Raw genomic sequence first — 15,438 nt, 5'->3', positions numbered from 1 at the left:
CTAAGGCTGTGCTTGGACAGTATTTCGGCATTTAGCTTGGCTGTTTTAAAAAAGGTCTGTGGCATTTGTAGGTACTCACCGAATGTTTCACCACTTCAGCCCAGTCTGGAGCCACACAATATTCAGAGTTGGCATCCAGCCATCGAGACAGTTCCTTTATCGCTGGAGCCATAGCGCCACCCAGCTGCAACACAAGATATTGCAACTTTAGTTTGACCCTTCAGCCTCAAGCAACCCAAAAATAATCATATTTAAGATGTGTAGAAAAAGATACACAGTGTTATACCACTGATGATAACTAGCGGGCAAACATGTCTTATTCCTAAATGAAAAAGGGAATAAATACTTTAATGCTTAGACTGCATCACTGCAGAGACCTACACCCTTGTAAGGAAAGAAAATAATAAATATGCACAAAAGGGATCAGATGACAACATGAAAGACCAAATAACAGCATATTTCTACTTAATACAAGACTTGAAATGTTAACAGCAGCATTCAACAAACAGTCATTAGTGCGGGTTAACATACACATTCAAAGTTGATTGCTTATTGGCAGCTGTTAACAGCTTCCAATAAAAAGGGAGACGGGTCCCTACCCTACGTCCTGTGCTCCTGTGTACTACGGGCACCCGCTCTTCTCCGGTCAGGGAGTTCACATCCAGCTTGGTAGGGTCTTTGCAGCGGTGCCTCCTCTGTTTTGGACGCTCAACAAAACTATGCAAGATGGCTGCGTTTTGGGACTGAATCACAAGCAGGAAGATGTGTTTTAACAATGACTTTAGCTTACACACAAATACACAATATTCTAACTTTTTCTTTGTATTTTTTTGTGAATGGGCTGACTTATTTTACATGGATTTAACTTACGGAGGCAAAATGGGGGATTTCCATGTAGTTGGGGTTTTGTCTAAGCCACTCCATCAGACCCTTATTGGCTGCTTCTCTGTCAATCCCCAGGCTCTCTGGTGGTGGTGGAGGTGGCAGCCCAAGAGAACTAGAAGGTCCAGATGGACCAGGAGGTGCTGAGGAACGATCAGACTGGGTGGTAGTGGTGGACGACACCGTTGAATGGCTGATGCTATCCGGTCTTGGCTAGGGACAGAACATGAATGTTAACAATGTTTATGCTGGTGTGTTTAAGGTAAAAGTTGCTAAAGTTTTTTTTTTTTTACCTAAAATGACACAGACTTGCAACCCTGAGTTTGAGAATTGAACCCTTGCCAGCCAATTGTCAGGTAGTGACACTACTGCTGCTGCACCATACCCATAATGTTTATGTTTATGTTTAACCCAGGTCCAACATGCATTTTGTGCAAGCATGTATCCGTTCTCACTTCTAATCTGAATGCCAGGCCAACCTGCTGTTCCTGCACACTTAGTCCGTGGCTCCGCATGAAGCTGATGTCCGGCCCGTCTACATTTCTCCTGCGGCCTCGCCTCCGTCTCATGAAGTCGTCACGGCGAAGGCTGCCGTTGACGATCTGCCCGGTGACTGGGTGAATGAGGCCGGCCTGCAGAATGCCGGCCATGTCCAGGCCCAGAGAGCCCTGCATTGAGCTCAGGGTGGGCAGCTTATGTTGCGGTGGAGGGGGGTGAGAAGGTGGAGGAGGAGGAGGGGTGTGGACTGTATGAGTAATATGACCCACAGGGCCAGTCTCCCCGCCAATGCCAAGCTCCCCAGGGGGTTTGGAGAGGTCCATCGCCGCTTCCTGCCAGCCGTTCAACAGCAGCGGTCCGCCCCGATGTGGAATGCCAACCTGGATTTTCTCTCCGGTGTGGCAAGGCTTGCTGAGCACCTCTGCCTCAAATTCAAACCGCGGTCTTACTCCTGGTTGCTTGAGGTCGGACAAGAATGGAGGGGCCATCAACCTCTCCTACAATATAAAGTGAGATAGAGAGGGTTGCATGGTCACAAAAGTATGTTTGTGTGTCTTGAAAAGCGCTATACAAATTAAAAGTATTATTATTATTGTAGAGGAAAAGGAAAGCTATAACAATCTTATTGGATCGTAACAGCTGCTAATTCACAAAAACCAAAAAAAAACTGAAAAAGAGTCAGGTATTGCTAAAAAGCATGGGGTTTATTAAAGGCGCTCTAAGCGATGCTGGGTAGCATCACTTATGTTGACTTTAAAAAAAAACAGAGAACTAGCTCGCTACTTCCTCCCCCTCCCTCCAGTGCTGCTTCCGTGCAACTGAAAACTCTCCTAAACGCGCATCTCGTCTGTGATTTGCTGGTACAGTTTGTTATGTTTTTATGGGCTAGGTTTGCCCAGGTTGTTTTTGTTGCCCTTTTTGGAGCCTGGGCTGTCCACAGAGATCGTGTTTTTTTACAGTGTATTCAGGACACAGACAGATAGCGGTTGGTTAGGTGATGTTTGCAGTAAATTACATAAAATGTTTTAGCCTAAAAAACGCATGGCATCGCTTAGAGCAGCGTTTCTCAAACTGTGAGTCGGAGACATGCCAGGTGGGGCGCGAACTGACATGAAAAACAGGAGTTTTTAATTTATTTTTTTATCTGTAGCCTGGGCCCAGGTAGCACCCGATGCGCAATGGACACACTGTTATTCACAGGGAAGCGCTCGTGTCAAGGCAGCTTAGTTAGTCCCGGCCTACATGAGATTTTGAACGTTGTTGTGAGAGTGGTGAATTTCATCAAAACCCGGCCCTTAAAAGCGCGTCTATTCTCCGCACTTTGCGAAGAGATGGTAGCTGACCAAAAGGCTGTACTGTTTCACAGCGAGGCAAGGTGGCTTTCCCGAGGTAAAGTGCTGTCGCGCGTGTTTGAGCTCCGAGTCGCCTCTTCTTGGAGGAAGAGCGCATGTTTGAATCTGCAAGCACGTTCACTAAAGAACATTTCTTGACAAAGCTGGCCTATCTTAGCGATATATTTGATATATCTTAGCGATACATTTGAGTTAAATGTCCAGTTACAAGGCAAAGACAAGCACCTACCTCACCTAGCAAATAAGATTACTGCATTCACCAAAAAAACTTGAGTATGGGACAGGCGCCTCGACCACGACAGTATTAGATTTCTGAGCGAAATCGCTGAAACTGATTGGGAGGCACTCTTGTGATCCCATGTATTAAACAGTAGGCCTACATCACATCCCTGCAAAGTTTATTTCAAAAATAATTCCCAACCAGCAGTGCTCAGTATGACTGGATTATGGATCCATTTAATGCAGCATGTTGGCATTTCATTGAATATATTGTACAATGCTGTAAAATGGCCTATGTTTCCTAATATGTTGCTGGAAAACAGAAATATGTGTGTTATGTATTTATTTATTATTATATCTGCAGCACCAGCTGATTTTAACTCTGTTGAAGAGGATATATTTAGAACTTGTCATTATTTCAATAAATTTTACAATTTTAAGCTTGACCTACCACTTTCTTAGAGCGATGAGGGACAGGTGGGGCTTCGAGAATGCCCCCTTGATCAAAGTGGGGAATGAAAGAAAAAGTTTGAGAACCACTGATCTAGTTTGTTAACTACCACAGTCACGAGTTGGGTCGCGATAGTCTGTCATTTTTAAAAAGTGGGTCCCCAGAAAAAAAGTTTGAGAAACACTGGCTTAGAGCACCTTTAAAATGATGGTTTACCTTAGGCATGCGGGAGACAGTTGGCATGTTGAAGTTAAGGCTCTGGGAAGGCTGTACCCGGGCTGGCATGAAGGCAGCTCGCTGGTGGCCACTGTTGGGGGCACAGGTGTTTGCCAGGGTACTGTGCGACTCATACTGGCTGGATGAAGGCCATTTCCCTTTCAGAATAGCATGGCAAATACTGTCAAGGCGATTAATTATCACCCTGTCCTGAATGGAGGAAACAGAGCAATAAAAGACTCAGTGAAATGCTTAACTGATAGAGGAGCTATTCAAACACCGACACTGTAAGACAAGTATTTTTTCTTATGATGCACTGAAGAATAATTTCCTAATGACATCTCTATCTGATCTCACATTTATGAAGACTTAAATTCTCTTCTTAGCCCTTTCTTATTTATACAGTAAAATCCTAAACAAAGGAATAACTTTTTTTCATTCATTCATTCAACCTTTATTTCATGCTCGGAAATACAGTTGAGGGCAGTCCTCTTTTCCAATGTGATGTGATGAACTTGATGCAGAAACTTATCATGTGTACCTTGGGCCATCCAGAGAATGAGTAGAGGGCTTTCTCCTGGAGGAGCTGGGCAATGGTAGGTTCCCGAACATCATGGAGACTGTCGGGCATTTCGCAGACTGACATTTGGGGAGCGTATCTTGGGGCCTCCACATAGCTGTCCACCATCAGAGCTGAAAATGACAGGAAGTGTGCAAAAATGTTAAAAATGGCAGCGAGCACTACACATATACATTAAAAGCATCCAATGAAGTTGTTTTCCTACTGGGCTCCCCCTACATTTGCAGAGTATTTGTATTTTACACAACTGTTGTAAAGTCAAGTCAAGTCGGCTTTATTGTCAATTTCTCTACATGCACTGGTCATACAAAGAATTGAAATTTCGTTTCTTACTTTCCCATGCAGACATAGACATACTTTAAATACAGACATAGACATACTTTAGACATAGACACAGCCATAGACAATACATTTTTTTTTTAAAAAAAACACTTAATGGCTTGTTCCCTTCCCCCAGGACACGGTACAAGTGGATTTGTTTACAAGCCGAAGGATAGCAACCGGCAAAGATGATCTCTGAAGAGCCATGTCGACTAACAAGGTAATATTACACAATTTCATATAAATAGTAGGCTTGCGAAGTTGCAAGGCTGGTTCTCCATAGGCGGGTACAGTACGGCTGCGAAAAGCATGTTATTCTCCCTATTAGAAGTTATTTTATCATTCTATTAAGGTACAACAATGCATAGGATGCCTTTAGGTATATTGAATGTATACTCTCAGAGCAAGGTTGCACCAGTGAAAAACACATAGGCATTTAGAAAAAGACACATACAAAACTATGCTTTTCGAACAGCTGCATGAATAGTTGCCCTGACAACCAGATTCCGTTCCATTCATGCTGCTCTCAGATCAATGCCTTGCAAGGATTTGGAACAGTTTGGGTCTTGCAAAGCTCCCCAGTAATCTTGATTAAAGAGTTGCTGAGAGGGTGTCCGATTGGGAAACGAGCAGTAATATCAAACGTGTCACAGCAATGATCCTTGCAATTACCATAATTCACATATAAGGATGCCTGGGATCAGTGGGATTAATGTATATTCAGAACTGTGTCATATTAATTATTCCCCTGATTGCTGTGATTCAAACTCAAGGACACTGAGAAATGGGAGGGCTGGTCTGAGGATTAGGACATTTTATAAGACAATGGAAAGAGAGAGACATAGGGGCACTGCTGTGGGATGTTCCTTACCTGGGGTTTTCACTCTCTCTTGTTTTATCTCTTCTTTTGCTTCCAGCATCTCCGTCTGTTCTAGCCTGGGTGTGAGTGTAGTGCTGTCTGGCTCGAGGGCCTCAGGGTCAGGCTTGATCTCTGCAGTGGTTGGCTCCAGCAGCAGCTCCTGCTTAATGTGGACGGCAGTGCTGGGCTCTGGCGACGTTGGGGGAACTGACAGAGGGACGGACAGGGAGGGCGAGGCACAGGGAAGTGGGGACGAGGTGGGGCCTACAGAGGAGAGGGTTGGGTCACTGAGACTGCTCCCGATCACAGGCTCAGAGAGCCTTTCGCTGGATGCCTCCTCCGAGTGCACTTCGTGTAGTGACCTTGAGGGGGTCTCATAGGGCTCCTCCTCCGCGGGCTCCTCGGAGGGCACCTGTAGGGTTTCCTCTCCAGGCTGCTTCTCCTGAGGATGGCTTTCCCAAGGCTCCTCTGGTGGCACATCTGAAAGCCCCTTCAGCATAGACTCTTCCATCGGCTCCTCACAAGGCTCTGCGAGGTTTTCTTCATTATGCTCAGGGACACTTGCTTCGCTTAGTGGTTCCGTACTGGTCTCACCCAGGGCTTCCTCTGGAGGGCCTTCAGACGGATCCAGAGATGCTTCGTCGGGCCCCTGAGTTGTCCCGGTCAGGCTGTGACTATCCTGTGATAGCTCCTCCTTGTCAAACTCAAAGGTCACGCTCCCGGCCACATCAACGGGGCTGGGAGCACTGCGGGTGACGTCTGAGTCACTCAGCTTCTCATCTGGCTCCTCAGTGGGGCCCGTATGGGAGAGACTCATATCGCCCAAAGAGAGGGGAGTTGGAGCGTACTCTGGAGGAGGGCTGGCTGATAGGTCAGTCTGCTCGACCGAGGGCTCGGCTTCACTCAGCTCCTTAAACAGCATGAAGCTGGACGGCAAGGGGTCGACCGGGTTGCTCTGTGAGTCCGAACTGGGCATGCTCAGACAGTCGTTCAAGGCAGTGTCCACCTGGCCATCTCCGGGTGCATCTGACGAGTCCAGGAACTCCGACTCCAGTGCAGGAGCACCCAAGATTGGGTCGGCCTCGTTGAACATGTGAGCTGCAGCGGCATGGTCTGAGCTCTCCCACGGCGTTTGCAGTTCGTCTAGCTCTACGGAGGGTGCCATCAGCCCCGTCTCTTCAGACGAGCCCTGTTCACCAACCAGCACATCACTGCGTAGCTTCCCTGCAATGGAGTCAGCAATGTCCCCCTGAGTCCCGCTCAACTCGCCCTGTACACCGTAGGAGTTGAGCATGCTCTGCCCTCCAGAAGCCGAGTTGAAGGGAAACCCGTTGAAAGCCTCTTTGCTGGGCTTACCATGGAGGGAGTCGGCAGCCAGTCCATCATGCTGCAGCGACGCCAGCTCCAGGGACTCCTCAAGGGGAGGGCAGTCCAGGAAACCCTCCCTGGGGCCACCGCCACCACTCATGGCCAGGGAGCCAACCGGGTCTCCAGCTACCACCTCAGTAGGATGGTGCACAGGACCATGGATGTGAGGGTGTCCATGGGCATGGTGAGATGGCGGAGTGTGGTATTCAGGAGGCTGTGGAGAGTGGCAGTGGCTGAGGCCTGCGTCATAAAGGCAGCAGTGGCGATGGGGCATGCCAGACATAGAGGCTGGCACGGGGTAGCCGTGGTTCTCTTTCCGCACGTAGTTGCGGTGGGCTTCCAGAAAGGAGAGCTGGGGATCATTGAGGATGTAATAGTCAGTGCGGCTCAAGCCATGCTTGGCGGCGCCAATCAGGAGGTCCCGGTCGTGTTTCCCGCACTCCCACCACACAGGCAGGTAGAGACTAGGCTGGCACAGCTGAAGTCTCTGTCCCAGCAGCGGGTGGCGAAGAACTTGCTCCCGAATTTTCCTCAGCAACTCAATGCGGTAGAGTGTGCGGGCCGCTCGCTCTTCAGTGATTGGTTCCACAAACAGAGCGTGGTCAATGGGACCTGAGAGAGGCAGAAAGGGACAGTGAGAAACAGTGAAATCAGAGGGAACATTGTCTGTACTTTGATTTGTGTTTTTAATTAAATAACAGTCATTTCTACCTTCATCCTTCCTTGGGGGAAGCCTGCAGGCAGTGCGACACATGGACACAAAGTTGTAGAAATATCTCTCTAAACTTTCATCTGTTTTTCTCTCCAGTCGAGCGAGAGAGCGGAACTGTGTCCAATCAAACACTTTCTTCTCTGGGTCAAACATAACACCGAAGGATGAAACTGTCCGATAGAAATCTGCCTGCTCTCGACGTGTCCACCTGTTCCATCAAACATAAAACATTTTATGCATAATCCCACCAGAAGTAATACATTCAACAAAACAACTACATTGTCCACATATTTGTATTGGCATTTCCTCTATAACATTGAGTCACCAGTGGCTGCCAGTTTCACCCACCTTCTCTGCCACTCCAGGAACAGGGGGTCTGGTTCTACAGCGCATCTCCTCAGGTCTTCACCCAGTTGCCAGGGCACATGACTAGCCCCATCCAGCATCAGGAACTCGTGGCGCAGGGGCTCACGACGGTTGTAACGCTGGTAGGTGGTGATGAGTCGTCGAAGACGAGCCGTCAAAGCAGAACCTGCCGGCCAGAGAAGCCTGCCCTGCTCAGAGGCCTCTGGAACTCCCAGTTCACCTTAGGACACAGGATGAGGATGTTGTCAACACAGAGAAAAAAAAACACTTTCATAGACAAAATGAGTCACCACTTGCTAGGGGTGGAATGTCTCGGATGACCACTGTGGGTGGAGTTTTTTTTTTTTTTTTTTAACACTTCTACAAATTCAACATTTCAGATAATAACCAGATCAAAGAGAAGCTGCATGAATTGAATTGTCCTCTGAGATCATGATGTCAAGCAACACTGTATTTACTGAACAAAAACACTCTCAGGAACAGGGGTATGAATGAACACAGGAGACTTGGCAGCTGTGTACTGATGAAAGTCAATCCCCCCACCTCTTTCCCAACTGTGTCTGCTCTAATAATAGTCTCTGATAATATCCTGATGTTTTTGATAGAGCTACTGATGCTCAGATCTGACATTTCAATGCTTTAATATTGAAGCTGTCAGTACTTACTTGAAACAACATTCTCCTGTTTCTCTGATGTGTCTGTAACAGAACTGGTGTCATCCTTTAAGAGATCAAAGCAACAACAGACATTAAACAAAAACGTAAAAAAGATATCAGAGGACAAAATATGACTCTACAACAAGAAGAGACAATCGACTGCAGTTCCTATGACATTAAGGAAGTTCATACTTTGCTCTCCTCCTTATCTTCCCCCCCCTCCATCTTGCTTTCAGTCTCGTCTTTCATGTCTTCAGTCTTCCCAACACTACGGAAAATATAAAAACATTACGATGAGCCAGCAAATTAGTATGATGTGTTGTAGACCAGAGCAGTCAGAGGTGATTGCAATATATTCCACACAATATTAACCAAAGTGAAACCAAATTCCAGCATTTGTATTCTAAACCAGATACAGATGTATGAGGACTGGACCGATGATAGATTGACCTAGCCTGGGAATACCCATACGAACCTTTGGCAAATTTGGGAAACACAACCGACCAATACTTTCTTAGTTATGCGAGTGGACACACACAGAGACAGATGGACCCCATGACAATAACATCTTCCTCAACCAAGGGGGTGAGGGTATCAAGTTTGAAATGGAAATGAGGGGATGCTCTTGCCTGTCATTTGCATCAGCTGGGACCTCTGAGCCTGACTGCTCTGCAGAAAGGGCCATGACGTCAGGCATGCCCACTCGCTCCAGGAAGCACAGGTCTGGATCAGCCCGCATGGCATTGTATCGCTCGTACCCTGAGGTTGCACACAAATACACACATTGCTGTTTGTTCAGTCCATTCAATAAGAGAGTAGCCGTCAATCAAACAGGCAAAACACAAGAGGTAAATCCTCAGTGTAGATCAGAGTGAGGAACTGAAGAATTTGAACATGTGTGTGCATGTGTACTTGAGAAACGGATTATACAATTCCTAAAAAACCACTCCGTGAAATTCCAAGGGAAATTCCAGAGTGTTTGTTGATTACCATGCTTGTGGACACCGATGAGGAGGGATTTGTCTGCTTCAGCGTCCCACCAGCCAGCCGGAATCTCAATGTAGTCAATGTCAGGAAGAGCCACCTCTAGTTTGCTGCAGAAATCAGATGCTCAGACTGAGTGTCATTACTCATTTACACAATAACTGAGCCAGGCATCTTCTCACAGACAAAACAAGAACTCCATGCCAAATTACACACAAATACTTTCAACACAAACAACTGCAAGAATAAGAGCATCATATATTTTAAGGCATAAAAAGAGAATGTATTTTAAAACATTTCTACAGAGTAACGCCAACTTTTTTTTTATTTCTCAGTTTTACTTCACTTTAACATGGCTTTTGGATAACTCAATACAAACTGTGATGTGGTACCTGGCTGAAATGCCTTCCAGGGCCTGAGTCGCTGCTTCCCCCAGGACCTCCGCCTTCAAATAGTACAGCATGCGAACCCTTAAAAGTACCCTGGAGGGATGACATGCATGTTCAACTTTGACTTTATTCTTTTTGGCTCAATCAATTGTGCTTCCAGTTCAGTTCTACATTGTGCTTCTAGTAGAGTCCTACATTGTGCATCTAGTAGTGCTCTACACCGGTTTAACTTGCTCAAACCTAACAGGGTTGGACCTTTTTTGCAGAGTGATTCCCAGAAAAGTAATATTAAATTTCACAATAATACTTCATATTATTATTTCCCAGAAACAATAGCATTTTACTGCCAAGACTGACACACACTGCTCCAAGACAATGTCTGATGCTTATGAGCAGAGCATTCTTAAAAAAAATAAACATTTCCAGTAATAAAACACACTATTCTTTCAAAGACATGCAGTATATGAGAACACCTCCATTTACTAAACGGAGAGAGAGAGACAAAGAAAGAGAGAGAGAGCACATTTAAGTACGCCGGTACAGGCGTGTGTAATTTGCTTCCTGACAGAAGTGGACTGGATAATTGGCTAAAGCTGCTGCACCAGATGGAGAATTTACTTGTTGCAGTGCTGCTTGAGGTGCTTTTTGTAGCTGTCGTCCTGCAGCACCACCTCTGGATTGCAGTGCACCAGCCAATCTGCATTGTTCAACTCAGGTAGACACAGCTGGTTCTTCAGCTTTTTACCCTTACGACCGCGGGGAACGGGTGCCGACAGACCTGCGAATAGATTTAAGGCAGTGTATTTAACGTGGCACACACACTTCTAACTTGATTTTCTCTGCCAGGTAATGGCTGAAAAGATGCATTACTTCATACAGATACTGGATTTAATCTTCCCAACTCAATAATACCTAGTGGAAAAAGATTAGATAACTTTAACTGATTAGGAAATGTCTGCAGTGGATTTGTGAAAAATCTATCAACCGCAACCGAGCAATAGAACCGATACTGACTTATAGGTAAATAACAAGCCCTGGATGATGAGGGGTGGCCATAGGTTCTCACCAGAGTGGTTCTGTAGGGCCTCATTTTGACCATCTTTAGTTGGGGTGATGAGGTCCCAGATGAAGCTTTTGATCTTTTCGTCTCCTTTGTAGTGGCGCACACAGTAGACCAGCAGAGCCCGGCACATTAGCTCCATGTCCCGCTCCGCCAAGTGCCACTTGAAGCGGCCATGGGTGAGGATGTCCTTCCACCGCCCCCAGCTGCATGAGACGGACAGAGAAGGTAAACACGACTCAAAGGTAAATGCCACTACAAACTCAACCCTTTCGGCAAAGGGAAAGAGGAAAAAGACCATTCATTTCACAAGCACTGCTTATCAGGGCCTATTGGGCTATTTCTGAGACACAATGTCAGACTTCTTGTCAGAAGGTCTTGAATGTTCGGACTCTATCGTTTGGTTGACCTGATCAGAGGGGAAAAAAAGAACTAGCTCATTCGTGAATAAAACTGACGGCAACTACACACCCGAATATGAGCAGGTTTTTTTCCACACGGAAGCATTCCGCCCGCAGGTAGCGTCGGTTTCTGTCGTTGAGGCGGCGCGTACGACACGGCCTTTCTTCCGAGTCGCTGTCCAGCTCAGAGAACTCCATCAGCTCATCATCCTCAAACGAGTTGTAATGACGCGTCTGTTTCCGCACACGAGGCGTATCGATCACCAGGCTCTCCTTATCACCAAAAAGACAAGTGTGTAAAGAAAAGAAGAAAAGAAGAGTGTGTAGAACTTATACTCCATGATTAACACACACATACTGATCATGATACAGTTACTGACACTAAATGGAGCCTACCTGATTCAAAAACTATTGTCGACAAAATAGGCTGCACACACATACAGCTACGGAGGTCACTACCAGACCAGAAGTACTTTTCAGAATACCCCAAAAAAGCTCTCCATGAATATTTCCTGATGATCCCCCCCCGTTGTACAATTATGGCATTGGCAACATTGCATGAGCCCAGCACAAACACAGTCATACCCTCACAATCGAGTGCATACAAACACATGCACCCCCACATAGTCACACACTCAAAAGCACAGTGCTCATTTACTCAACCTTCCCCTCCGCCTGATTCACATGCTGTTTTTTCTCATTAATGCGACCCATCTGTTCAGGGAATGATGAGAGCCAGATATTCAAATGATTCCACTCCTCTCCCTGTGCCTTTTCTCTTTCCTCTCTCCCTTTTTCTCATACTCCGCTTCTCCATTCTACCTCTTTGTCTCTCGCGCTCTCTCTCTCTCTCTCTCTCTTCACCACTCTTTTCTCTTTGTCTTCTGTCCATACATTACTATCTTTCACTCCACATCTCTCTCTCTCTCTCTCTCTCTCTCTCTCTCTCTCTCTCTGATCCCCTCGTCATTTGCCCCATCTCCCTTTTGCCATATCATTTTAAGCCACATTCTTTTTGTTTCTTTTGATCCTCCAGAACTCAGAAGTCTTTTTTGGCACAGGTCCCACACAAGATGGCGAAGACATTTTAGGCAGGGATTGTGAGGCGTCAACCAGCTCCTTACTTTCTCTTCCTTAGAGTCAATCTCCAGCTCAGCGATTTTAGCCCATTTCTGCCAGAAGTTTGGATCATCCAGAGAGATGTCAGTTCTGTTTCCAGAAGATACAAAGCTGGCCTGGAGATCACACACACACACACACACACAAACACACACACAACAACAACAAAATCCGTCTCAGTGGAAAAAAGCTGTAAAGTCTCGTGCCATAAACACAGAAACAATGAGGCATGGTCCTGGGAGTATTCAGGAGGCTATAGCTAACAAGTTTAATGATAAACATTACATTATCCATAGGGCTATTCATGTACTTAAAAACAGTGCGTGACCACATGTTCACTGTTGCTCTTACTGAAACACTACCGATGTGCCACATAATCACTTTGTGTGTTATAGTTGAGCAATTTGCACACAAAGGTCAAATCCGAGCAGTGCCTTAGCCAATAGCCAGGCAGTACCTTAGCGAACGTGGAGCCCTTCCCTTCTGACTGGATGGTGATGGTCTGAGTGCGGCGCTGAAGGATCTGGTCGATGTCTTCCTCGCAGAATTTGGAGCCCTCGTCCTCCTCGTCCATTAGAGCACCGTATGCACCCTTCCTCAAAAGGTCCTCCACCTCCAATTTAGACAGCTGCTGCACCTATTGAAGACATCCAAACAGCTAAGCTGAAAAGCCATCTCTGACTCATTTACCCCATTGAGTGTGCACTCTGAGACTCCTGCCTGAGACACCTTGAAAAGATTTGGAGCCAAATGGTACTCCAAATTCAATAGGTAACAATTTGGTGGATCTACCTAATAGATGAATATAACCTCAAAAAATAAAACCACATCACAGTCAGGATTCAGTGGTATACATGGAACTAGTGAGATGGCACTGGGCACTGTAAAGCCCTGTGAGATGATGTGTGCTGCTATTGGAGCTTCAGTATTTAAATCCATGGCACTGAATCAAATTGTAAAGGTAATGCGGGGGGCAGGGAGGTGCTCACTCCGTTCAGGCTGCCCTTGCGGTTGATGTCCTGCAGCACTGCCTTGTCCAAACCCAGCTTCAGGCTGGCCTTGTCGAACATCTCCCGCTCGTACGAGTTCCGAGTGATGAGCCGGTAGACCTTTACTGCTTTGCTCTGGCCAATCCTGTGACAGCGCGCTTGTGCCTGGGGAATGAGAGGTTTAATAAACATCAAGTACAATGCATGATCATGCTCTCCTCTCGAGGAGTTAAGCTGAGGAGGGTGTGAGGGCTGAACAATGAATCTGTTCAACATGAGCCCACACTCATCAGCATAAAATAGTTCGGTGAATTGCCCTTCACAATTGTTTGAGTCATTCCGAGCAGGATGAGATACCACAATTAGTCACACAGTACTTGTGAATGTGTGTGCATTGACATAGAGGAGTGTGTATGTGTATGTGTTTGCATGCGTGCGTGAGTGTGAGTGTGTGTTACATTGTTCCAAAATCCACACCTGCAAGTCGTTCTGTGGGTTCCAGTCTGAGTCAAAGATGATGCAGGTGTCAGCGGCCGTCAGGTTGATCCCCAGGCCCCCAGCACGCGTGCACAGGAGAAACACGAAGCGATCTGAGTCCACCTTGCAGAAGCGGTCGATGGCTGCCTGCCGCAGGTTTCCCCGTACACGACCGTCGATGCGCTCATACGTGTACCTGAGGATCCAAAACAAAACAAACATACAACATTTCTGAATTACAGGGGATGAGCACATGCCAAAAGACATGAGTAATCTACCATGCATTTTCAAAAACAAACATGTAAACACTGCTTATTTATGGAGAACAGGAGTTAACTCATATTCAAGTAAACACATTACTTTGTTTACTTAAAAGTTAATGAAAATACAAATTTACTGCGACTAGAAAGGGCAATGCACCTCCTCTGGATGAGGTAGTCCTCCAGGATATCCAAGCAGCGCACCATCTGGGAGAAGACCAGAACTTTGTGACCTCCAGCTATGAGACGAGGCAGGAGCTTGTCAATGAGGACCAGCTTTCCTGATGACTGGATCATAGCCTGAAGCTGGAAGTCTGAGGCATCGGGGCTGTGTGTCTTCTTGAAGCTTTCCAGAATCTTCTCTTCTGCACCTGTAAGGGCAAAGGTTAGGATATGGATGATTATTATTTATTTATTTATTTCAGATGTTAAAGCAGTCTTCAGTGAGACATGTTTTTGCTGCATGGTCATGCAAATTTGCCCCTTTATTTTTCAGCAGAAATGTAAAAGTGAAATATATAGATAATTTTCTTTCCCGCTCTGTGTGTGTATGTATGTGTGTGTGTGTGTCTCTGTGTGGTGTGTGTGTGTGTGTGTGTGTGTGTGTGTGTGTGTGTGTGTGTGTGTGTGTGTGTGTGTGTGTGTGTGTGTGTGTGTGTAAGAGAAAGAGAGAAATAGCAAGAGCCAACAAAGAGCCGAAAAATGTGTGTGTTATCTGTTCAGCAGCAGAACATAAAACAAATGACATGGTGTAAGATTCATCTAAGCTTACAAAACTGTATGCCGTAACATCGCCCACTACTATTGTTGTGTAAAAACACAAGAGCAGGAGCACATTACCAGTGATGAGGTATGGGTGGTTGCAGCACTTGCGTAGCTCCATCATAGTGTTGATGAGGTTGGGCATGTTGTGCTGGTTGGCACCCTTGGCCAGAAATGTGAAGTTCTTTTCAAGAATGGCACGGTAGTATTTCTTCTGCATGTTGGTCAACTCCACTTCGATGATGGTCTCCTCTTTGGGAGCCAAGTTCTTTTCCACGTCGTCCTTTAATCTCCTCAGCATCATGGGCTTTAGGATGGCCTGAAGCTTCTTCACCTAGGAGTCACAGGGGGAGTGTATAGAGATGAAGTTATGAAACTTCTAGTTACCTAGAGTAGTTATTGGGTCCAGTAGCTGCAGTGAGCAAATCTCCTTTCTGACACCTTGTGAGAACTGCTAGCGACAAACGCTAGCACCCATAGGTTTTAATCCCCTTGCAGTCCTCGCACAATTCAAAAT

The 15,438-nt window shown here is 46.1% G+C and overlaps 1 protein-coding gene across 10 annotated transcripts in view; it reads right to left on the bottom strand.

The window, feature by feature from the left end:
• The window catches only part of chd6 (chromodomain helicase DNA binding protein 6), a 39,707-nt gene that overhangs the window by 5,482 nt on the left and 18,787 nt on the right, over window positions 1-15,438 (bottom strand). For 9 of the 10 annotated variants that reach the window (XM_042088861.1, XM_042088864.1, XM_042088862.1 and 6 more), the window contains 23 exons: window positions 15,000-15,255; window positions 14,320-14,530; window positions 13,900-14,095; window positions 13,423-13,587; window positions 12,891-13,070; window positions 12,439-12,549; window positions 11,385-11,587; window positions 10,920-11,119; window positions 10,472-10,631; window positions 9,857-9,946; window positions 9,471-9,574; window positions 9,110-9,239; window positions 8,673-8,748; window positions 8,490-8,544; window positions 7,807-8,044; window positions 7,458-7,666; window positions 5,391-7,358; window positions 4,160-4,311; window positions 3,619-3,828; window positions 1,338-1,877; window positions 871-1,095; window positions 600-743; window positions 80-184 (listed from right to left, as the gene is read on the bottom strand). In XM_042088861.1, coding sequence (XP_041944795.1) covers window positions 80-184; window positions 600-743; window positions 871-1,095; window positions 1,338-1,877; window positions 3,619-3,828; window positions 4,160-4,311; window positions 5,391-7,358; window positions 7,458-7,666; window positions 7,807-8,044; window positions 8,490-8,544; window positions 8,673-8,748; window positions 9,110-9,239; window positions 9,471-9,574; window positions 9,857-9,946; window positions 10,472-10,631; window positions 10,920-11,119; window positions 11,385-11,587; window positions 12,439-12,549; window positions 12,891-13,070; window positions 13,423-13,587; window positions 13,900-14,095; window positions 14,320-14,530; window positions 15,000-15,255 — 5,928 coding nt within the window. The remainder of the gene's footprint in view (window positions 1-79; window positions 185-599; window positions 744-870; window positions 1,096-1,337; window positions 1,878-3,618; window positions 3,829-4,159; window positions 4,312-5,390; window positions 7,359-7,457; window positions 7,667-7,806; window positions 8,045-8,489; window positions 8,545-8,672; window positions 8,749-9,109; window positions 9,240-9,470; window positions 9,575-9,856; window positions 9,947-10,471; window positions 10,632-10,919; window positions 11,120-11,384; window positions 11,588-12,438; window positions 12,550-12,890; window positions 13,071-13,422; window positions 13,588-13,899; window positions 14,096-14,319; window positions 14,531-14,999; window positions 15,256-15,438) is intronic. The other variant, XM_042088867.1, reaches the window with a different exon arrangement.

Source organism: Alosa sapidissima, chromosome 4 (genome assembly GCF_018492685.1).
Source record: "Alosa sapidissima isolate fAloSap1 chromosome 4, fAloSap1.pri, whole genome shotgun sequence".
Classification (NCBI taxonomy): Eukaryota; Metazoa; Chordata; class Actinopteri; order Clupeiformes; family Clupeidae; genus Alosa; species Alosa sapidissima.
Note: the sequence above shows the minus strand (reverse complement) of the source record. Positions and strands in the feature narration are given on the sequence as shown.